The sequence below is a fragment of the Chiloscyllium plagiosum genome, unplaced genomic scaffold (assembly GCF_037043375.1).
Source record: "Chiloscyllium plagiosum isolate Xiang-an unplaced genomic scaffold, Cpla_swu_hap1 HiC_scaffold_33, whole genome shotgun sequence".
Lineage (NCBI taxonomy): Eukaryota > Metazoa > Chordata > Chondrichthyes > Orectolobiformes > Hemiscylliidae > Chiloscyllium > Chiloscyllium plagiosum.
The window spans coordinates 22,897,375-22,922,194 of NW_028270171.1; the positions used below are offsets into that span (position 1 = coordinate 22,897,375).

Sequence of the window (24,820 nt, forward strand, 5' to 3'; positions counted from 1 at the left end):
GATCATAATTCCATAGGTTTATTTAAGATAATTATGGATAAGGGTACAGCTGGTCCTTTGGTGAAAGTGCTAAATTGTTTGAGTATAAATCCACATCTGACGTGGGAGTATTTTAAAGACCAGTTGATCAGAACTCAGGGTTCTGTGAGGATGAAAGATAAAGGTGACAAGATTCTGGCAAGGAAAAGGGAGTGCTGCAAATCTTGTTTTTTAACCAGCACGTTATGCGTTGGCATTCTTGATAAAAGGGCAAAATTTATATACCTGAAATATCAAAAGTTTACTACACAATTGCAAACTTCAGTGTTTGGGTCATCAGTTTAGATGTGAGTAAAAAGACTCTCTGCAGGTAAGTTTTATTTAAGGCAAAATTGCATAATTATTTACAGCATAAATCACTTAAATAAGGTATATCAGTGGCACGTATACCCCCTCCATTATGTTCCTGTTACTTAGTGTGCTTTTACATTGATTATATCGGCCTCCTGTTCAATTAGGCTACTTGATCATCTGGTTCACTGCTAGTCCAATAGGTGCCGGTTAATGAAAACTTTGTATGTGTATGGTGAAGGAAACTGAAATCAGAAAAGGTGCTTGAGGAATATAAAGGAAGCAAGAAAGTACTTAAGGAATTAGGAAGGCCAACAGGAGCCATTAAATATCCTTGCCAAGTAGGATTAAGGAGAATTATAAGGCATTTTAGGCATACACCGAGCAAAAGAGGGTTGCTTGGGAAAGGTTAGATTCACTTAAGAATAAAGGAGAGAATTTTTGTTGAGCCAGAGGAAGTGAGTGAGGTTCTTAAGGAGTACTTCACATCAGAATCCACCAAGGAGTAGCACATGGTTGATAAGGTTAGAGAGGAATATGTTGATATTCTAAGGCATCATGATATTAAGAAGGTTGGTGATGCTGGGTGTCTTAAAGCATTTAAGGCAGATAAATCTCTGGGGTATGATGGGTTCTGTCCCATGATAATGAGAGAGCCCAGGGAGGAAATTGCACGAACTTGAGAGAGATCTTTTGTATACTAGCAACAGGCAAGGTCCCAGAAAACTGGAGAATAGCTAGTGTTGTTACATGTTTTTTCAAGAAGCACAGCAGAGATAATCCAGGAAATCAAATAACAATGAGCCTTGCATCAGTGATCGGGAAATTATGGGAAAAATTCTTAGAGAGGGTTTGTACACATTTGGAAAAGCATAGCATTGTGACACAAGGCCACCCCACACAAATTCAGTTCGGTTTTTAGAAAAAAATGATGAAAATGATTGAGGGTAAGGTAATGGATGTAGTCTGCATGGATGTTGTAAAAAGCATTTGACATGTTCCCTCATGGTAGATTGGTCAAGAATATTAAGTTGCATGGAATCATTGGTGTGTTGATAAATTGCATTCAAAATTGGCTTGATGATAGAAGACAAAGGGTTATTGTGGAGGTGTACTTTTCTGACTGGAGGCCTGTGATCAGTGCTTGGATCTCTGTTTTTAATATAAATGGTTTGAATGAAAATGTACATGGTCTGATAAATTTGCAGGCGACAAGAAAATTGTTGGTTGTGGATTGTAAGGAAGGCTATCAAAGGATACAGCAGGCAATAGATCAATTGGAAAAGTCGGTGGAGAAATGATAATTGGGAGTTTAATCTGGACACGCGTGAGTGCATTTTGAGAAGTCGCATGCAAGAGAGAAGTATACAGTAAAAGGCAGGACTCTTAGCATTGATTATACAAAAGGATCTTAGGTACATATCCACAGCTCCCTGAAACATAAGTGAATAAGTGTAGAGAAAACTTAAGGCATGCTTGCCTACATTGGTTGGGGCACGGAGTCTAAAAATTGGCAAGTCATGTTGCAGCTGCATAAAATTTTAGCTTGAATATACATGGAGTAACATTTCTGGTCACCACACTATAGGAAGGATATGCAAAAGAGATTTATCAGGATGTTGCCTTGATTGGTCTGTATTAGCTATGAAGAGAAATTGAACAGCTTAGGAAAAGCTCAGCGGGTCTGGCAGCATTTGTGCAGAGAAATGAGTTAATGTTTCAGGTCGAATGATCCTTCCTCAGGACTGGGGTCTAAATGCTGAGCCTTTTCAGCAATTTCTATTTTGTTTCTGACTTACAACATTCGCAGTTCCTTCAGATATTATTTGGGCAAATTAGGATTGTTTTTGATACAATGTCAGAAGCTGAGGGATGACCTGATAGAATTATATAAAATCGAGAGGCATGGATAAGTGAGTCTTTTTCGCACGGTATAAATGTCACACACTAGGGGAAGTAGATTTATGGTGCGAGGGGAAAATTTAAGATGTGCAAGGCCAGATGGTTCTGTTTAGAGGGTGGTATATGCTTGGAATGGATTACATGTATCAGATGGTAGAATCTGATACAATACCAATGTTTAAGATGAATGTACACAGTCATGTGAACAGGTGGGGGATAGAGGAATGTGCACCATGTGCATTCAAATTGGATTAATTTAGAATGACATCATGGTCATTGAAGATATGGTGGGCTGTAGGGCCTTCTCCTAAGTGGTCTATGTTCGATGATGGGAAATGCAAATTTCAAAATTATCTGAAAAGGTACTTTCTTAAAATTTTAAAAACATAGGGCTTTTGATTAATGTAGGAAAGACTGGAAAATTTTCAAGGAGACTTTGTTTCTTTGTTTAACAGAGGTAATACATTTTGAGAGGAATATTGAAGAATGGAACAAAGTATGGACTCTAGAAAGATGATGGGTGTGGAGAGGTGGAGAAATGCAGAAAAAGTAATGTCGGGTTTCATAAATGGAGGAGTAGATGCAAGTAAGATAATACAGCAATTAAGATAGTACCAGACACCAGTGAGGCAGCAGGTAGAATATTGTGAACCATGCTTATGTCTTGGCTTCACTTCAATGATGCTAGAGATTGGAAATCATATGGAGAGAGGATTTGGATCTCTTTCCACTGAAGCTGAGAATTCTAAGAAAAAATTGATTGTATTTAAAAAAAGGGCTGTTCTGGTCAGGAAGTTGTGATGATGAAGACTCAAATTTGAAACACTCATGAAGAGAAGCAAGGATAGAGACCAAGTCTCTCTGAAGTTGCAAGGCTGTGCTACAGGGAACGGTAGAGCTTGAGAACTTTGCATGTTATAAGAGAAAATTTAATCGATATTTGAACCAGGTGAAGACGCCTGGGTTCTGGGTGGCCATCAGAGTACAATTAGTTTTGAAATATTCCAGCAAACTGTTCGCATAACATGAAGAGCCGCATAGCACTTTGTTGTGCTATGAGTTTTGGATTATATGATGAGAGCCCATGTACTGCAAGTTTCCAACGCCTGAAGCTGAGCATAATGTACTGCCAGATACTTAGTATCTCACAATAAACTTCATTAATACTGTGAATTATGCATAATGAATTTGTAATTTGCTGCTGAAATGGGAACGCGTCCTAAATAACAATTTCCAAAAATGTTCGATTACACTCTGCATTGACATATCAATGTGTGAGGGAATGATTGGACCTAGGCTCAATCTGTTACTAAGAACATTTGAAAATTTCTAATCCAAGCATGCTTGCTAGTAAAAATAATCAGTCAAATCCTTGGAATGGGTGCGTGGAAATTGATAGTATTATGTTCAAACTTAGGTGTGGGAAGGCTGTTTTCATTTCTAGAAATTGTAAGGCATGGAAAGATTAAGGGGGGAGGAATGTACAGAACTGAGATGGAGATTCAAACTACTACAAAATAATTTGGTGAATTTTTAACCTATTGTGAATTTTTTAACCATTATTCTGTTTCAAGACATGCTATAAAAATTTAGAACATTGAAAAAAAGCGTGTTTGAGTTATTGTCACTTGTTAACAAAGTATAGTTAATTGGCTCATTGGTGTTCAGCATTAAAGCACTAATGTATACTGTTACATATTTGAAGTATGCAGTTTAATTTTTCCTATGAATTGTCAGTGTGCAGTGAAGACCACAGGACCTGCAGTGCTTGGATAAATGCATAGTAGATAAAAGATGGGGAAGGCAAAAAACAGTTTGTGGCAATTACACTAGTTAATGGCTCCAAACCTCCTTACTGCAACAATGCCTTTTTATTAACAGTGTAGGATCAGTGCATGATAACCCACCAACCATTTCTTCTCATCTCAGACAGCACATGGCCAGGATTTTCCATGTTTGTGGGAAATGATCACGCTTGTAAAAGCAGGCATCCTGAGTATGAAATGATTTGTAATTTGTGTTTTTTTTCTCTTTTCAGATTTTGGATCCCTATTTGATCTTGAGAATGACTTGCCAGATGAACTGATTCGTTCAGATCCATTAGGACTGACCAATGGTGGTGATCTGGCTCAGCTTACTGGTGTTGGAATGGTGCAGGATGCTGCCTCAAAGCATAAACAATTGTCAGAGCTTCTAAGGGGCAGTGGTTCCAGTATCAATATGGGACATGGAGCAGTCAGTTCTGGTGGTGCCTCATCACGCTCCATGGATAGTCCAGTGCAGTCAGTAGGCAGCCAAAGCCAACAGAACAGTCCCAGTATAGGAAGCCTAAGTAGTATGGTAAAGAGCCCCCTCACTCAAGGTGGTCTTACATCGCCTCCTAACTTGGGAATGGGAGCAAGTGGAGCAAACCAGAGACCTCCAACACCGCAATCTGTGAACCCACAAAAACATGATCAGCTTCATACGTCTGCAACTAGTCTGATTCCTGGTGTAAACAGCCCAACCAACCAAGCTGGGATGAGCATCAATACCAATATGAATCCAGCCCTGATGAGCAGTGGCAATGCACAGGGTATGATGCAGGGGCAAGTAATTAATGGTTCTCTTGGTGCTGGAAGAGGCAGACCCAATGTACAGTACTCAAGCCCAGGAATGTCCAACACAAACAATCTACTTGCAGATACATTATCCCAAGGATCACCTCAGATGCCAGCAGGTCTCAAAGGACCCCAACCTGGAACAGTGAGCAAGGTAAAAACCAAGATTTTTCACATTAAGTCTTACCAAGGTAACTACTGAAATATGACGTGTTTGCCTCAATTGTATTGTACAGGATTCAAGTTTTCAATAATAAATGGAGCAGCTAAACTCTTCTTTGTAATTCTATACAAGTATACAATCATCTTTTGGGCTTCTCATTTGTCTTTTACAAGTTGAAAATTGGCTGAACTGAAGACTGTATGAAATCATTGCCCAAAGTTAAATTAAACCATAAAGACCAGAAGATCCTAGCTTCAGTTTGAGCTGAATTAAATGACCTTAGCTGGATAGTACCTGCAACAAAGCATTGTGTACACTGGAGATTTGAAGTAAAAGTAGTGCTTGAGAACCTCTGATCTTTGGAGAGAAACAAAGTTGATGTTTCAAGTATGATAGGACTCTCCACCAAACTTTGGTTATGAAAAATCAACTTAGATTTGTTATTTTGATTGCTATTTAATGACTCTTGGTCTGACTGACAGGATTTGACTTGGTCATATTAACCGTAAGAGCAACTCGTCGTCATTCTGACTTGCACAACAAAGATGGCTGCTTAGTTAAGACACTAGAGGGTGACTTTTGACAACAGTTGGTTTGTCAGGAGAGGAGAAAATTCAGAACTACTGAACTTCAAAAGAAAATATCAGGAGTCATAAGAGCACAGTCAGCAATTATTTTTAGGTTTACATGTTCAGGTAAAGCTAAATGGTTCAATTGCATTCTGTCTATTTTCTAATCTTTTCCCAAGTATTTTCAGATCTTGTTTATGTGTCTAAGAACTTTGTTCTGTTTTAAAGGCACTTGGATTGAAAACTAAGTAAACTGCTGTTGTTATGACTGATAAGCAATCCCAGACATTCTACCTCTACATAATAAAATAAAGCTGACTAAAGTCAATCTCATGTATACCCACAATAACCATACCCAAGCAATAAATAGACCTTTAATTGTTAAAAATTGCAGCGGTGGTAGTATCTTCACATACTAATGGCTTCAAATGACTGCATTGCAAATGGAATTGGAAATTATTCAATGTATTTTCTTTAATTTGTGATTCAGCTACTCACAAATCTAATCGAAATATTTAATCTTAAAATTGACCAATATTGCAAATAAAACAACGTAGAGCTTCTATAGAGTGCTAGAGAAAGTTATTGCAGACCTAGCTATCAAATACTGAAACAAAAACAGAAATCTTTGGAAAATCTCCAGATGTGGCATCTGTGGAGAGAAATCAGTTAACATTTCAGCTCCAGTGTCCCTTATTCAGAATGGTGAAGACCACTTCTCAGCGTTGAACATTGAAACTGCTGGCTTAGAGCTGACAGAGTGAAGAACATGGTCAGTTGCTCTTGCAATTTGAGTACTAAATGTTGGAAAGAGTTCTGACAATCTAGCAGTATTCTTTTCATCAGCTGACAGTTACAGAAAACTAGCATTTAAGGCGTATTATTTACCCGGAATGAGTATTTCCAATGTCACAGCATCATTCTGATAAAGTTGGACTTTATAGGGAATTGAATCTAATCTAATGTTGAATAGTGTAGAAACAGGCCCTTCAGCCCAACCAGTCCACACCAACCCTCTGAAGAGTAACCCAATTCACCAATTTAGCTTGGCCAATTCACCTGACTTGCACATCTTTGGATTGTGGGAGGAAGCCAGAGCACCTGGAGGAAACCCATGCAGACACAGGGAGAATGTGCAAATTCCACACTGACAGTCACCCAAGGCTGGAATCGAACAAGTGTCCTTGGTGCTGTGAGGCAGCAGTGCTAACCACTGAGCCACCATGCCACCCAGAAGATGCGATATGAAAATTGAAAAGTTACACAGTGACTTCTGACCAGTGAAATTATTCAAAAGTGATTTTCATTTACTATAGTTTTGTTTTAATCAAAGATTAATAGAAGTTTAAAAAAGATGAAATGTGAATAAATAAAATAGATAAAATTAGATTCTTAATCTGCATAAATTGACTCCTCCTAAAAATCAGGGACTTTGTTTTAAAAAAAATATTTGGAAGCTGGAGTTATTAGTAGTACTACTTCTTAGCGATGCAATATGCATTGTGGACAGATAGGAAAATGAGTACAATATATTTCACTTGATACAGTCAAAGCTAAAAAAAAAGAAGCTGGTAGAGATGTTATTTCAATCTCTTAAATCTTGTTCCTACTATTTAAATGAATGCCTTGTGTTGTGATACTACAACCCATCAATACCTTGCCCATCCTTCATGTCTAATTCTAGATTTAAAATGCAGCTAGATCATTGGACTAGTACTTGTTTCCATAGTTCTTAGTGCTCAGATTACTGTGAAATAGCAGTCTTTGGGAGATATTGTTTGTTTTTGTAAATAGTGCAGATTTTTCACAATCGTATTTGTCAATAGGGTTTGAAAATATAGTATGAAAATTGCAGAACTCGCTCTTCACCTCTGGTGTATCCATTTTTTTGGATATCATGACAGGATGGTCTGTGGACATGTTGATGAGCAACATAAAAGCTGATTTCGTTTGACAGGAAATTTATCTTTGTTGAAAAATGTGGTGCTGGAAAAACACAGCAGGCCAGGCAGCATCCGAGGAGCAGGAGAATCGACGTTTCGGGCATAAGCCCTTCTTCAGGAAATTTCCTGAAGAAAGGCTTATGCCCGTAACGTCGATTCTCCTGCTCCTCGGATGCTGCCTGGCCTGCTGTGTTTTTCCAGCACCACATTTTTCAACTCTGGTCTCCAGCATCTGCAGTCCTCACTTTCTCCTAGGAAATTTATCTTCAACAATACAGGTCATAAGTTTGGTTGATGCTATCCAGTTGTCACTTTAGTGTCTTGTCTGTAAGAATGTTTTGGATTTTGAATATATTAATCTTCATCAAGGAAGCATTTATTTAAATTTGCTAAATTGAGTGTGGGTTCTTGTTAAAATGTTTTGAACTTACATGATGTGATTCAGACATCTGTCTTCTAAATGTCAGACTAAGTATTATAATTTGAAATATTAATAACACCTTAACTTCCAGGCTCTTCTACTTATTTTATCTTTTAGCTGAACTCTGCCAAATGTTAAATTCATTATAGCTGAAAACTAATTGGATGCTGATCATCTTCAAATAAAAGGGAAAAGTTTGGCTTTTGTGTATTTCTTTGACCTCTTTGTTTGCTTTTGAAGGGCACAAAGGGAATGAGGACTGCTTGTGTGCATACTACTCAGTGAATTTGTAGCAACTATCGTGTAAAATGATGAAACATAGCTTTATTCTGTTGTTGGTTCCTAAGGGACAGAATCTCTTTAAACAATGAAAGTATGCCCTGGGCAGAGCAACTCTCTTGCAGTTGAGTGGCTGTGCATGAATCTGGGGCTGGGATTAGCATGGCTGTTGGCTGCTGAGCTTAGTGAGAGGGGTTCTCCTCCTTTGTTCTTACGTGGAGGTGCAGGTACCATCTGTTGTCCATGTAGTCCAAAGAAATGTTGTCTTTTTATTTTCTCTCTCTCCCTTCCCATTTCCTAATCATGTTCACTTCATTGGTTATTTAAAAAATAAAATGTATGTTAAAATGAATAGGAATAGTTTGGAAATATTTTTGATAAGCTTTTAACAGCACTTAATTTGTTAGTACACTAGGAATTCTACAAATAGTATCAAAAATTGCATTCTATTTTTGCAATACTCTGTGCTATCATTCTCAATTACAGGTTGGAAAGTTTCTTCACGATATCTTAAGAATTATGTTGAAATCCTAATACCAGCACATGCTCACGCAGCATAGTATGCGAGTTACAGCATGCACAAATTATAATGTGTAACAGCAGCAAGTACCAGTGGTAAATAGGTTAATAAAAGACTGCTTTTAAACATTTATAGTTTTCATTAATAATCTCAGATTTAGGTATTTGATGACAAATGACCAAATAATGCTGTATTAGCTTGTAGCTTCAGTTATTATCTCCCTCAAGTAATATTATGCAAACCTTTAAACTGATCATCTGGAGCCAGTGTATAATTGTAACTGTTGTCACCGTTTTTAAAATTTTCAATAAGTTAAACTTCATGAACATAGAACAGTACAGCACACAGTCACACCCTTCAATCTGCTGTATTTGTGCTGACCATGAGGCTATTCTAAACTGATCCTAATTGCCTGCACATGGTGCATATCCCTGTATTCCCTGTCTGTGTCTAAATGCCTCTTAAACATTGCTAGCGTATTTGCTTCTACCCCCCCACCCTGGCAGTTCATTTCAGGCCCCTACCACCCTCTTTGTAGAAACAAAATTTGCCTTTCATATTTACTTTAAACTTGTGCCCCCCCCCCCCCCCCGCGCCAAACAAATGTGTCTTCTAGTATTTGACATTTCCACCTTGGTCCACCCTATCCATGCCTGTCATAATTTTCTATGCCCCTCAACCTCCAATGAGAGCAATTCAAGTTTGTCCATCCTCTCCTCATAGCAACAGTGAAGCAGTTAAAATTGGGAATTAAAGAAGCCAGAATTGGAGGAGTATAGAGATCTCAGAGGGTTGTGGAGCTGAAGGAGAGTTACAAAGATAGGGAAGCACAAGAACTTAGATTTAAAGTTATGGATAAGACATTGGTCAGTCAGGAGGCGACTTGTGACCTCAGAGGAACGAGACTTGGTGTGAGGTGACAGAATTTTGGGTGACCTTGTAAAGATTGAATTTAGGAAGCTAATTATCACACAACTACACTAATTTTCCTTTTTTTAAATTGCTTATTCAATGTACTGAAGTAAAATTCTACAGTCCTCTTGATACTCTGCCATATTGCCCAAATGGGTGCTCTTTTCTTTAAAGATATTTTTCTTTCCCAGTTACCATGTCCAAATGTCAATTTTTCAAGTGTTGAGATTGCCTGTTGCTCGTAGAATGCAGTAGTTCAAGATGTAAGCTCCTCACCCCCTCGAAGAGCAGTTAGAGATGAGCACAAAATGCTGATCTTGTCAGAAATGACTGCATCCTGGACATGGATTTTTAAAAATAAGCAAGTATTTTTTGACCCACCATCAAGCCCAATATCCAAATGCATGCAGTTTCTGTAAGGATTTTAAAAATCGTAAAAGTTTCTAACCTGGGAGAAGCAGACTCTGATCTCCAGCATCTGCAGTGCTCAAAGAGTGTGGTGCTGGAAAAACACAGCCAGTCAGGCAGCATCCGAGGAGCAGGAGAATCAACGTTTCAGGCGTAAATCTTCCTTCCAGGATTGCTAACCTCCCTATTTTTGATAAGTGTAGACCTAAGTTCTGAAAGTGTATAAGTTTTCACTAATCATTCTGAGCTTTGTGTTAGAGAAAATAGAGGATACAATGATATGATGGTAATGGCATTGGACAAGAAATTAAAGGGCCTCTATGGTACTCCAGGAGCAATGGCTCAAATCCCACCTCAGTTACTTATGGAATTTAAATTCAATTAATAAAAGCTGGATTTGAAAGCTAGTCTCGGTGATGGTAACCATAAAGCCATTGTTGCAATTGGCCTTTAGACGTCATAAATAGCCATCCTTACTAGCTCTGTCTGTCAATAGCAAAGTGCCATAGATTTAAGGTAAGAAGAGAGTTGAGGGGAATTGTTTTTCACTCAGGATGGTGGGAGTCTGGAATTTACTGTTTGAAAGAGTGGTTGAGTTAGAAACTCACTAATTAAGTAGCATTTGGGTATTCACTGTGTTGTCATATCTCCAGGGGGGTGAGCTGGAAGTTGGGATTAGTGTAGTCAGATCTTTGTTGACCAGTGGATATGATGGGCCATTTCTGTGGAGTAAGTGTCTTGAGTTGTAAACAGCAGCAATATATACTGCACTCTGACGTGGCCTAGCAAATCACTCAGATCAAGATCAGTTTGGGATGGTCAACCAATAGTTGCCTTGGAGAGATCCCAAAATCCTAAAGTAAAGTTTACAAACTGAATTATGTCACATTCTGTGATTGTGCTAAATGATGTTTTATTACTCAAAAAGTTCACTTTATCGAATTTGATGTAGATTGCATAATATTAGTGTGTTTAAATTTGGATGAGCAATTTCACACACTCTGAATACCTCATTGAGATAATCAGCATTGAGCATAATGTGCAGGTGTTAAAATGCAGGCATTTACAATATTACCGTTGAAAATATTTACAATACTCTTTTGAACTGTCCATAATGTTGCATGTCTGTTTCCCCTTCAAATCATGATAATGTATCGAAGTATTTGAATTTGTTTCCATAAAATAGCCATTTGGCGATTTGATAAGGGCACTGCTGCTACTACTACATATAATTTTAAAACATTGAATAGCAATTCCAGCAACGACATGATTCCCCATGGGAGACTGATTAGCAAGGTTAGATCTCATGGAATACAGGGAGAACTAGCCATTTGGATACAGAACTGGCTCAAAAGTAGAAGACAGAGTGGTGGTGGAGGATTTTTTTTCAGACTGGAGGGCCTGTGACCAGAGGAGTGCCACAAGGATCGGTGCTGGGTCCTCTACATTTTGTCATTTACATAAATGGTTTGGATGCGAGCATAAGAGGTACAGTTAGTAAGTTTGCAGATGACACCAAAATTGGAGGTGTAGTGGACAGCGAAGAGAGTTACCTCTGATTACAACAGGATCTGGACCAGATGGGCCAATGGGCTGAGAAATGGCAGATGGAGTTTAATTCAGATAAATGCGTGGAATTGGAAAGCATTTTGGAAAGCAAATCTTAGCAGGACTTATACACTTAATAAGAACATAAGACATTGGAGTGGAAGTAAGGCCATTCGGCCAATGGTAAGGTCCTAGGGAGGGTTGCTGAACAAAGAGACCTCGGAGTGCAGGTTCATAGCTCCTTGAATGTGGAGTTGCAGGTAGATAGGAAAAGTGAAGAAGGTGTTTGGTATGCTTTGCTTTATTGGTCAGAGTATTGAGTACAGGAGTTGGGAGGTTATTTTGCAGTTGTACAGGACATTGGGTAGGCCACTGTTGGAATATTGCGTGCAATTCTGGTCTCCTTCCTTTTGGAAAGATTTTGTGAAACTTGAAAGGGTTCAGAAAAGATTTACAAGGATGTTGCCAGGGCTGGCGGATTTGAGCGACAGGGAGAGGCTGAACAAGCTGGGGCTGTTCCCTGGAGTGTCGGAGGCTGAGGGGTGACCTTATAGAGGTTTTCAAAATTGAGGGGCATGGATAGAGTAAATAGACAAAGTCTTTTCCCTGGGGTGGGGGAGTCCAGAACTAGAGGGCATAGGTTTAGGGTGAGAGGGGAAAGATGTAAAAGAGACCTAAGGGGCCATTTTTTCCACGCAGAGGGTGGTGCGAGTATGCAATGAGCTGCCTTGGAAGTGGTAGATATATAAGAGGCATTTGGATGGATATATGAATAGGAAGGGTTTGTAGAAATATGGGCCGGGTGCTGGCAGTTGGGAATAGATTGGGTTGGGATATCTGGTCGCATGGACAGGTTGGACTGAAGGGTCTGTTTCACATCTCTGACTCAATCAGACTTCTTACATGCTTCAGCAATGTTAATTGAACAAGTGATGGTTAACTCTGTTTAGAGTTAATTTAGAATATGTGCAGAAGGAGGGATGACAATTAATACAACTTACCCAGCTTGTTATTCAATATGCTATTTTAGAAAGAGCTCCTCTCCTATATATAGGATCTGGCATGTCTGCAGCCTGTCACTGTTGAATAGCGTGCTAAATGTAATTACCTGCCTAAGACTCACTGTCCCTTCACTTTTTAAAGTCCAGCTCTTTGACCAAACCTCTGATCACTCCCAATTTTGCTCCTTTTGTTGTGCATCTATTCTATTCATGTCTTTTGAGGTGTCTTTGTTTTTTTTTTCTCTCTATTAACTGGGCTGTAGAAATGCAAGGAACTGCTGCATCAGTTGTCTTCGGAACATACGCCTGGTTATGGATCTGGAGCATAGTTAGTGCCCGTAGACTTGCCTCCCCATCAAAACAAAGTACTTTTAAGGCTTCAGAAAAGAACTGTCCCTGATAACAGGTCCGATCTTTGTATGGTATACAAATATGTATGATTTGCTCAAAATTTAAATCGTTTAATAATAAATCTGTCTCTCTGCTACTCATCTTTACCCTCCTTCGTTATATTGATGTAAATAGTGAGAGGGCAGTCCCCAAATAAGAAAAATCTGAAGTGTTGGAGATAAACTTCTGAGTACAACTGTATATATTACTGTAGCTGTTACAAATATCCAAATGCTGTACACTCCACCATTGTAACCAGACTGCTATATGTTCTGACTCAGAAGGTTGAGAATTCAAGTTGCATTCCAATATTTCAATTCGTAATAAAATCTAAATTATTCTACTGAAGGAGTGCTGTATCTGAAATAAAAACAAAATGCTGTGGAAGCATTTGTGGAGGAAGATGATGATTCATGTTTCAGATCAAGAATCTTTTCTCAGTGCTGTATTTGACCTGTCTGCATTGCAGAACTCTAAGGATGCTGGATTATGTTCTATTCTCTATCATCTTCAGCAAAACATTATTAACTAGTTGTTTCATTATTTGCAGTTGCTACTTGTTGACCTTTGTGTGCAAGTGTCATGTTGTCTAAATATATAGGTTTTTAAAAACTTTAATATAATTAACTTGAACTCTTGCTGTATTATTTTAGTTACACACAGTGATCGTTACATTGGGGCACCAAGCACAGATTATATAGTAGAGATTGCCTTACTCATCAATTCTGCTCAGTCCACAAGTGACCCTGTTCTTATTGTTTGTGATTTGGATTCCTTTATCTTAAACCTCTCTGTCGTCTGTCTCCTACGCTGTCACAGTAATACTCAACAGATACGCAAGGGACGATGTATCATCGTTCATGCAGGCATTTAATAGCCATCTACTCAACGTTAAGTTCAGCAGTTTCGGATCATTGCCATCAAAATTCTCTGTAGAACCATTTTTTTTTCTTTTGCGTCCTGTTATCCTGCCTTATCACAAACTATAACAGACTTTCTGTTTTGTTTTCTTCATATTTCCACTTGCCTGCTTGCACCTGTAACACTTTCCAGGTTTGCTAAGAGGTCCCAGACAATGTAAAGTTGTCTCTTTCTTTTCACAAATTCTACCTCCTAATCTGCTATTTAATTGAGCATTTCTTTTTACATTTCAGGTTTAGATTTTCTGCAGCATTTTGCCTTGATCCCAATACATGCAGCCATTTTTTAATAGGATTTTATACTGTTGTCTTGCCAGTGTACCCCAATTGTGCCATAAGCTTGTAATCTGCAAATTGAATACCTTTCTAGTTTTATTAGTTTGCTTTGTGCTCACTAGTAACCAAGAGAAACGTGGAAATGTTTGAATAGTAGTTTTCAGTGGCTGTAAAGATCTATGCATATTCTTTTACAGATGTTGACTTTTAAGTTTCTCTTGTCAGTTCATTGCTTTAGGTTTTCAGATTTTGCTTATTCCTGTCTTTCCTTTTTTTTGCATCATGCAACAGTTGGCTAGATAGCCAAAAACTAGCTCTGGCATCCACCCCTAAATCAGAGAGTTGCTAGGTAGCACGTAATATTCCAGTGAACTTACTCTCTCGCTTTTACTGCTTCCCCACAATACATCAAGATTGAAAATTCAGCTATACTGTGTACTTTCTTTATTAATGAATTATTAAAATGGGCTTCTTACTAAATTAGCATTTTAAAAAACTGTTCTGCCTACTTTCAGCAGAAGTGCATTAAAAATGTCCATATGTTGTGAAGAATTTGGTTTTCTGGTTTCTTAAAAAAAACAGACTAGAAGCTGGAAATTGTTTGGTACAAAAATGCCTTAAGATGGGTAAAACACCAATGAATGCACACTCGTGTGTTGTCCTTTTCAACTTGTCAGAAGTGACTGTTTTGAAATATACAACATTAAGGTGAAATAGTAGTGAATATTCATTTGCTGTCAATGTTATGTAAATTTTATCCCAGAAGGCCCTTGTAGGTCTTAGTGAGTTTTGAGAAGATTTGTAGCTCAGGTTGAGTTCTGCATGTAGGCTTACTTGCTGAACTGGAAGGTTCACTTCCAGACGTTTTGTCACCCTACTAGGTAACATCTTCAGTGGGCCTCCAGGCAAAGCACTGCTGATTTCTGCTTTCTGTTTAAAAGTTTGGTTTGGTGATTCCATTTCCTGCGGTGATGTCATTTCCTGTTCTTTTTCTCAGGGTGGTAGATGGTTTCTAATTTGATGTGTTTGTTGATAGAGTTCCGGTTGGAATGCCATGCTTTGAGAAATTCTCGTGCGTGTCCTAGGATGGATGCATTGTCTCGGTCGAAGTGGTGTCCTTCCTTATCTGTACATAAGGACGCTAGTGAGAGGGGGTCATGTTGTTTTGTGGCTAGTTGATCATGTATCCTGGTGGCTAGTTTTCTGCCTGTTTGTCCAATGTAGTGTTTGTTACACTTCTTGCACGGTATTTTGTAAATGACATTAGTTTTGCTTGTTGTCTGTATATGGTCTTTCAAGTTCATTAGCTGCTGTTTTAGTGTGTTTGTGGGTTACTGTGATGCCAAGAGATCTGAGTAGTCTGGCAGTCATTTCCAAGATGTCTTTGTAGGGGAGAGTGGCTAGGGTTTCTGGGTGCGTTTACTGCTTGTTTGGGTTTATTGCTGAGAAATCAGTGCACTGTGTTCATTGTGTACCCATTTGTTGCTGAGAAATCGGTGGACTGTGTTCATTGGGTACTCATTCTTTTTGAGTACACGGTATAAGTGATTTTCCTCTGCTCTGCGTAGTTTCTGTGTACTGCAGTGTGTGTTGACTCGTTGAAATAATGTTCTGATGCAGCTTCATTTGTGGGTGTTGGGAAGATTGCTTCTGTAGTTCAATATTTGGTCCATATGTGTTGTTTTCCTGTAGTTGCTGGTTTGAAGTTCCCCATTGGCTGTTTGCTGTATTGTGACATCTAGGAATGGCAGTTTGTTGTTGTTTTCCTCCTCTAGTGAATTTTATGCCAGTAAGGGTATTATTGATGGTCTTGAAGGTTTCCTCTAATTTGTTTCGTTGTGACGACAAAGGTGTCATCCACGTAGCGGACCCAAAGTTTGGGTTGGATAATTGGTAGAGCTGTTTGTTTGAGTCTCTGCATTACTGCCTCTGCTAAGAGCCCTGATATTGGAGATCTCATGGGTATTCCATTGGTTTGTCTGTAGGTTTTGTTGTTGAAGGTGAAGTGTGTAGTACGGCATAGGTCCACTAGCTTGACGATGCTGTCCTTGCTGATGAAGCTAGTGTTGGGTGTATGTGTCTTTGGGTCTTCTAATAGTGTAGTCAGTGTTTCCTTTTGATGTAAAGAGGGCTGTTGCATCAAAGGAGACCATTATTTCATCCTCTTCTATCTTAATGTCTTTGGTCTTCAAGAATTCTTGAGTGGAGTGGATGGAGTGGTGTGAGTCTTTTACTAAGTGTTTTAGTTTTTGGTGTAGCTACTTGGCCAGTCCGTAAGTGTTCCAGGTAGTGAGACTATGGGTCTGTGAGGAGCTCCTGGTTTGTGAATTTTGGGTAATCCATGGAAGCGTGGTGTGTTGGATCTGTCTGGTTTCGTTTTTGGAACTTATTTATTTAAGATTTCTGAAGATTTTTGAGTAGGGCTGTGATTCGGTTCTCTAGTTGTGGGGTTGGGTCTATCACCACTTGCTGGTAAGCGTTGGTATCTGTAAGTGCGTTTGCTTTCTCAATGTAGTCTTTTCGACTTAGAATGACTGTCGAGCATATTTGTCTGCAGGTAGGATAACAATTTTTTTAGTCTTTCCGTTGCTTTCTTTGTGTATTGAGTGTGTTTCCTTTTTTCTGCTTAATGTTGGTGCGACTACCTGTCTGATAGTTTGCTGGGTTTCTTCTATGAGTTGGTTGTCTTTTAGTGTTTTGTCTAATGCTGTTAAGAAATCTTTCTTGTCCACATCCTGGCAGTTGTAATTTAATCCTACTAAGACGGCTTTTTCATTGTCTGTTAAGGGTCGGTCAGATAAATTTTTTTTTATCCATGCTTCTGTGTTGTCAGTGTTGTTACTTTATGTAAAAGTTTGTCTAGTTTTTTTCTGCAGGTCTAGTTTTTTCATTTTCTGTGTTTGTCGCTGTCTTATGTCTATGGCTTGTTGTATTGTGTCTGTCCATTCATGGTCTCTTGCATGAGTGAGTAAAGGTTTTTGTTGTAAAATTTCTGTTGTGGGCATCGTTAATCATTTCTCAAAGCATTCTGCGGCCGTTGTGCTCTGCTATTCTTTTGGCTAGTTGGGATGTTAAGGCGACCCTAGAGGCATGGCATTCTAACCGGAACGCATTCAACAAACACATGGCATCATCAACCCAAAGAAAAGCAAACCTGTAAATAGAAAGCAGAAATCGTCAGCAGTGCTTCGCCTGGAGGCCCACTGAAGATGTTACCTAGTAGGGTGACGAAACAACTGGAAATGAACCTTCAGCTCAGCAAGCAAACCTATATCCACGCCCTTATCAGTGGCCAGCAATATTAGTTTTACATTGGGAGCTATTCTCTAATTTGAGCAAATTTTACAACCATTGTACCTTCAGAGTAAAACGTAAACTGGAATAAATTCATAACTTCCTCAAAGTTGAGTACCATTGCTAGGTCACTGATTTTGATTTAATGTCATATACGCACTGGGGGTCAGTTAGCTCAATTGGCTGGTTTATGATGCAGAGTAATGCCAGCAGCATGATTTCAATTCCCACACAAAACTGAGGTAACTATTGAATGACTCTTCAAGCAAAGGGAGAGGTTGAGATGAAGTGTGGTGACCCTCCAGTTAAACCACCACCAGATGTGTCTCTTTAATGAGAGAGCTGTCCTGTGGTCTGGTAGGACAATGGCAACTTTACTTTTTACTTATCTGCACTGAAATTAGAGTTGCATTTTGAGTATGGGGAGTTAGTGACTACATGTCAATGTTTAACCGATGACTAAAATGAGTGTTTTAAAGCTTGCACATGTTTCATTTGAGCTGTGTACATTATAAATAAGATCCTAAGGCAATTATGTAATGTTGAAGTGGTCCACAGTAATGCTTGGGATTCACTGAAAATTTGTTTATAATTGTGCATTTGGAGGTAGAAAAGTGGGTAAATATGGTAATTAGTGATTCATTTCTTTCCTCCCTCCCTCGCACCGAGTCTACACTTGCTTCTAAGATGAAATGTTTCTGGTAAAGGTAAATGATGGCTGTTAGCCATTTTCTGTCAGGCTTGCTATTTTATTTTGCTCATTATTGTAAAAAGTCGTCATAATCTTACTAGATCATTGGGCTACTACGTCATTAGAGAGAGGACTGGTGGTGGTTTAACTTGATTATCATGCCCCGCATGAGGGGAGAGGCTAAGAGGAGCCCTTCATGGTAACCTTATTACCATAAGAGTGTTCAATGAAATTTTGGATATAATATTTATCAAACATGGAATTGCATTGCACAAATGTCAAAGATATTGCAAACAAGTTGGCCATTTGTAAAAATCATGTTAGATTTTAGTTTATTGCTATTAAAACACTGAAGCAAATTGGAATGAGATTTTTCTTGATACGCTGAGAACTTTTTATGTAACATGTTGGATGTAATTCCTCAAGTTCAAATGAAAATGTGCTTTGCTTTCTAGAATTTATTAGGTTTTAAAATTGATTCATAGCAAAGTTCGAAAATGCACCTAATGAGTTTACTCATTCAAAATTAACTTGAATTTCATTCAAGCAGGAGGCTGAAAGAACACAACAAGCCAAACAGCATCAGGAGGTGAAGAAGTAAATGTTTTGGGTGTAATCCTTCTTCAGTCCTAGTTTCACCTCCAGTGTTTTTGTCTCTAACTGAATTTTATTCAGGCCGTGAGCTGTATTATAGAATGTGTTATGTTGCTTTGTAACGTAGTATTTGCTTTCTGCCACTGGATGCCCTTTTGAGCCATAGATCATCTTCTGACCAGAAAAGGCTTGCAATGCTGCTTTAAGCACACTCATTTCCCAAGCCAAACTTAAACCGAAAGTTTCTGCATTCCTTGGTCATCCTGACTTTAAAGTTTCCAACATTGCATCAATTCTTTCTTTTACATTCATGTTGAACTTTCTAATTTCTTTTTGGTTTTCCAAATGTTCTTGAAATGTTTACTTTAAGAATTCATCATTTGTAAGCATTTTGATTTCATGTAGTCTGTCCTCTAAATTAACCATAATCTTTTCAGCTAATCTTTTCAGACTAAATGAAGCAAGATGAATGTCTCGCATTCCATACTAAGTGTCAGAAGTTCATTTTACTTTTTTAAATCAATAGATGGGCATGATAGGCACCCCTAATCCTTACGGCCAGCCATACGGACAGAACCCTGGTCAGACACTGGGTGCCAGTGGACTTGGGCAGCAGATGCAAAGCAAAGGTGGCCTAGGGAACAGTCTGCCTCAGTTTACAATGGACAAGAAACCTGCTGGTGCTGCTGGGATGCAAAATTTGGTGAGTTCACTTATCTCAAATTCTGCCTTCCTTAATTTCTAACTTGTTGACTTTATTTTTAAGCAAGGGCAATAAGACCAAAATATGAAAGCAGTGAATGCAAAAGTATAGTCTCGAGAGGAATGTGTTTGTTTATTTTTAAAGTTGGTGCCTTGTTAAGGGACAAGTTTGTGACTACTTGTCCTACTTGTGAGCATTAGTATGTGTTTAATGACTGTCAAAAGACTTTGACATCTGTTCCTTGCATCAATCATCTTATACCATCACACATTGCTGAGTGAGTTATAGCATTGTTCTGGTTATAATGCCAACAAAGATAATTCCACCTGTGTACATATAGTGAGTATTATTAGGAATCCAGAAAGAGGATGGTTATTTAGAAGGAAGGGAATCTTGTAAGAGCTGGTGACTAATAGTTAGTACTAAAATGCAAAGAAATCCATTATCAGGGCTTCGACAAAAGCACCAATAGAAAACATTTCTGCTAAAAATAAATATAGTCCCTAAAAATTTAGTATGCAGGGTTTTGCTCATTTTCTTTTCGATGTACATTTTGGCACAGTGGTAGCATTTCATCTCTGGTTATTGCAGAGGCTGTAAAGCTGAATAGTTGATACTTCAAAGTAGTATTCAATGTGTTGTGTTTTGGTATCTGGTGAGAGAAGGGAAGTTAAACTGAAATATTTCTGCTTGTGGGATCTAACTCTGAGCAGTTTGGTTGTTATGTTCTACAATGCAGCGTTGGCTACATTTTATTTTTGAATGTGAATTTTTGCTTGTAAAGTGCTTTGAGACATCCTGATGTTAGGAAGGGTGCTCTATTAAATGCATGCTCTCTTATTTTCTAAAGCCGCAGCAGTCGTCCTCAGTGCAGCAAGGAGGAATAGGGCAGCCTCCAGGACAGGGAATGGGTTCTGCACCCACAGCAGATCCAGAGAAACGAAAACTCATCCAGCAACAATTGGTTCTGCTCTTACATGCACATAAATGCCAGCGTCGGGAGCAAGCCAATGGTGAGGTGCGACCCTGCAACTTGCCACACTGCCGAACCATGAAGAATGTTCTGAATCATATGACCCACTGTCAAGCTGGCAAATCCTGTCAGGGTGAGTATAAAGTGAATGAGTGTCACGAAGATTGGGCACATCATTTCTTAGTTGTTTCTAAATCATTTGAAACATATTTCCACCCCCCACCCCCACTCCACTTCTTTGCCATTATTTAATTCCCAGTTTCGTAAACTCAGCAAATGAGGCTATTGTTTGACTTGGGAATTTACATTAGCTAAATAATTACATTTCTTTGGTGGGTAAGTTATTGGAGGGGATTCTGAGAGATAGGATTTACATGCAGTTTGGAGAGGCAAGAACTCATTAGTGACAGTCAGTATGACTTTGTGCATGGGAAATTCTCTCAAACTTGATTGAGTTTTTTGAGACTGTGACTAAAAAGAGTGTTAGATCTCTGACAAGGCTCCACATGGTAGACTGGTTAGATCACAATGGATTCAGTGAGAGCCAGCCAATTGGATGCGAAGTTGGCTTGATGGTAGGAGAAAGAGGATGGTGGTAGACGGTTGTTTTTCAGACTGGAGACCTGTGACTAGCAGTGTTCTGCAAGGATTGATGCTGGGTCCACTGTTTATCATTTACATAAACTATTTGGATGAGAATTTAGGAGGTATGCTTAGTTAGTTTGCAGATGACACTAAAATTGATGGTATTGTGGACATTGAAGGTTATAAAGGGATCTTGATCAATTGGGCCAGAAGGCTGAGGAGTAGCAGGTGGGGTTTAGTTTGGATAAATGTGATATATTGCATTTTGGTAAGACAAACAAGCACATGACTTTTACAGCTAATGGTAGGGCCCTGGGTTGTGGTGTTGTACCTGGACCCCAGGTCTCTCTGTTCACAGTTCTTTGAAATTTGCGTCACATGTCAAAAAGCTGGTTAAGAAGGCATTTAGTATGCTTGCCCGTCTTTGCTCAGACCATAGAATATTGACATTGGGACATCATGTGGATGTACAGGGCATTGGTGAGGCCACTTTTGAGGGAGTACTGTGTACAGTTCTGGTTGCCCTGTTATAAGAACAATGTTAAACTGGAGAGGTTTCAGAAAAGATTTACAAGGATTTTGTCAGGACTCGAGGATTTAAGTTATAAAGAGAGGCTGCATAGGCTGGAACTTGATTCATGAGAGCTTAGGAGGTTGAGAGGTGACCTTGTAGAGGTTGAGAAAATCATGAAGGGCATAGATAAGGGAGTTCAAAACTAGAAGGTGTATTTTTAAGATGAGAGGAGAAGGTTTTAAAATGGATGTGAGGGGCACCTTTTTTCAATTTACATTTAATTCTATGATCATATGGGGTGGTATGAAGGTTATAATTAAACTCTTGAGTTTCTTTTTCACCTCAGTTTGACTTGGTTGTATTTTCTGATGGACATATTTATTTGCCCACATTTTGTTTCTGTGTTCTTGATCCCCCCACAGTTGCACACTGTGCTTCATCGCGTCAGATCATCTCCCACTGGAAGAACTGCACAAGGCATGACTGCCCTGTCTGTCTCCCTCTGAAAAATGCTGGGGACAAGCGTAACCAGCAACGTAAGTCTGTCTACCTTCCAAGTCTGCTAAAAGAATGGTCTAAAATTTATAATGAAACTGTGTTTCAAAATATACACTTGATATTAGTAACCTTGAATTTGCTAATTTCTTCACAGAAAAATTTTCAGTTTTAGTAAATAATGAGGGTGATTCAGAGTAAACTAATGATTTTCACCACTTTTGAGGAATGCCTTTTTAAATTTGCTTCTGGGAACCTTGATTATAAGCTGTAGGGCAAGTTGATGGAAAAGGGATTTTTCATGCCATTGTACAAAATTTTCAGTGTAATCTTGTTTCCTAAGGACTGGCTTGTATTACAATGTTTTGCTCACAGTATTCTGCTAAAGTGAACCTTGTTACTTCAAGGCCAAAGTCTCATTTGTTTAGGAGTCAGTCTAAGATTGACTGTTTTCTAATTGAAAAATATTTGTCTCTGGCTCCAGTTAAGGAGATCCAGTCTTGTATGTTGGCTTTCTTTCCTGTTTTATATTCTATTTGCAACTGTTTTGGGATTCTGTGTTTATGATGTGTGTGTACACAGGTGATTTGTTGTTGAGTGTGTTGTGATAGTTTTGCATGTATTCCTACTCATGTTCCCACTGTGATCGAAAATACTCCATTTTACTCCATTACATGATCAGAGTTTCTGATTCATGATCAGTTTAAATGTAGTGTTCTAGATTTTGAGGTGTTACAGGTATGAGCAAGGTCAAATTGTGGCTGTATCAGCATTTTGGTGGGAATTAAATTTTAGCTTGTTTTTGTTTTGAAGTCCAGAAAGCTGACAAGGAGGATGTGCTCATGCAGTTTTCAAACAATTGTGAGATGGTCTAGAGTGTGCAAGGGTGATTGGAGGCATATAATGGCGTGAAGTAAGGGCAGATGGATATCAAAGTAACAGGTAGGAATTTGAAACTATGCGAGTAGTGGAGGTTGACCATTGTGTCAGCAATCTGAAATGATGGTGATGTGTTGGAGGGATGGGTTGCTGAATGTGGTAATCCAAGGAAGTGAACCTGGTGGATGGAGCAGTAGAAGTTTAAACCTCACTTAGGTGATGTTGCGATTTTATGGCTGTAAAAACAAAATGAAGGCTATTTATAGTATTTATAATGCTTCCATTTTAGAGATTTATTAATCACTTGCCTTAAAGAAGTTTAATGGTTGGTTACTGGATCATAGTCAGAAATGTAATTTTTTTTAAAAACCCATGGAAAATACAGGTAAAAAGCATGGCCAGTTGCAGAGAAAAGTGGGAACAGCAAAGCTTCAGTGTTTTTGAGTAATTAGTGAGAGATTGTAGGATATAGTAAATTGAAGGACGGTAACGTGCATCATGGTGGTGAAGATGCTATAGGGAATAAAGACTTCGGTTCTCTCAATTTAACAAAAGGAAATTTCAGCAATACTACCTGCGACTTAAAGCATTTGACTTACAAATAGTAGATGCTTCCTACAAATCCTCAAGAAAGCTGTTTGAAATACTGCTTAATTATCTTAAAACTGTATTCCGGTTAGAAAAATTTGAGTACTAGCCAGCCAAGGTGAAGGGTGAGGCAAACAATTTTTTAATTCATTTGTGGGGTGAGGTCATCACTGGCTAGGCCAGCATTTATTGCCCAGAGTACAGTTTGAAGGGCTAGACTCGCATGTAGGCCAGACCAGGTAAAGATGGCATTCCCCTTCTTCACGGGCATTAGTGAACCAGATGGGTTTTTCCAACAATCAGCAATGGATTAATGATTGTCATTAGATGATGAATCTAATTAATGATCAATTCGACTCTTAAATTTTTATTGAACCCAAATTCCACCGTCTGCTATGGCAGGATTCAAGCCCTGGTCCCGAGCACATGGCCTGGATTAGTAGTCTGGTGATAATATCACTAGACCATCACCTACAATTACAGTGAGTACTGTCTGCTGACCTTAAATTTTTGACTGGCGGGCCAAGGTAATAGCTACACACAGGAGACCCCATGCTTGTATTAGGGTTATTGTCATTCACAAGTCCCAATTAATTCATTTATTAATAGAAATTTGGCTGTCTCAAGATGTTCTTCAATTCAGAATTTGACCTGTGTTGTTTTTCTTATTTTTATACAGCATTACTAACTGGAGCAGCTGTAGGATTAGGAAACTCGTTAGGGTCAGTAGGAGTTGGACAGCAGAACACGCCAAGTTTAAACACTACCAGTCAAATTGATCCGAGCTCTATAGAGAGAGCCTATGCAGCACTTGGACTCACGTATCAGGGTAACCAGATGCAGCCTCAACCTCAGGTGCAGAACCAGCAATCGTCTCAGGCTTCACAGGGGCACCAATCTCTGCGGCCTATGAATGCTATGGGTAGGTACAAACTGCATGCAAAATGGATGCAGCTTAGATTTGTGATAATCATCCATTCCCAAATAGTGGTTGCGTTTAAACACTACCAGTACTCTATCACTTTTTTAAAAAAGCTAAATTTTTCAAAATTACTTATTTCACTGCATCTTTATATTATACTTTTTTGTATCCAAAACAGTGTTTGAAAAATGGCAACAGTGCATATTACTGTTTGCCTATGAACTAATCACATTTTCACCAGTGGAGAATATTTTAGAATTCTAATGATCTTTTTGGCTTTACAGGTTCCAGCCAAATGGGTGTGAATGGAAGTAATGTTGGTGTGCAAGCCCCTAGCCAGCAGTCCAGCTTACTGCATGATGCTATGCTGTTGCCATCTATGACCTCACCCAAGTAAGTC

General features: G+C 38.8%; 1 protein-coding gene across 1 annotated transcript in view; it reads left to right on the plus strand.

Annotated features, from left to right (window-relative positions):
- Positions 1-24,820, plus strand: part of LOC122542299 (histone acetyltransferase p300-like) — a 118,841-nt gene that overhangs the window by 32,175 nt on the left and 61,846 nt on the right. The window contains exons 2-7 of the mRNA XM_087978356.1: positions 4,271-4,986; positions 19,288-19,464; positions 20,315-20,570; positions 21,959-22,072; positions 24,178-24,420; positions 24,705-24,813. Coding sequence (XP_087834482.1) covers positions 4,271-4,986; positions 19,288-19,464; positions 20,315-20,570; positions 21,959-22,072; positions 24,178-24,420; positions 24,705-24,813 — 1,615 coding nt within the window. The remainder of the gene's footprint in view (positions 1-4,270; positions 4,987-19,287; positions 19,465-20,314; positions 20,571-21,958; positions 22,073-24,177; positions 24,421-24,704; positions 24,814-24,820) is intronic.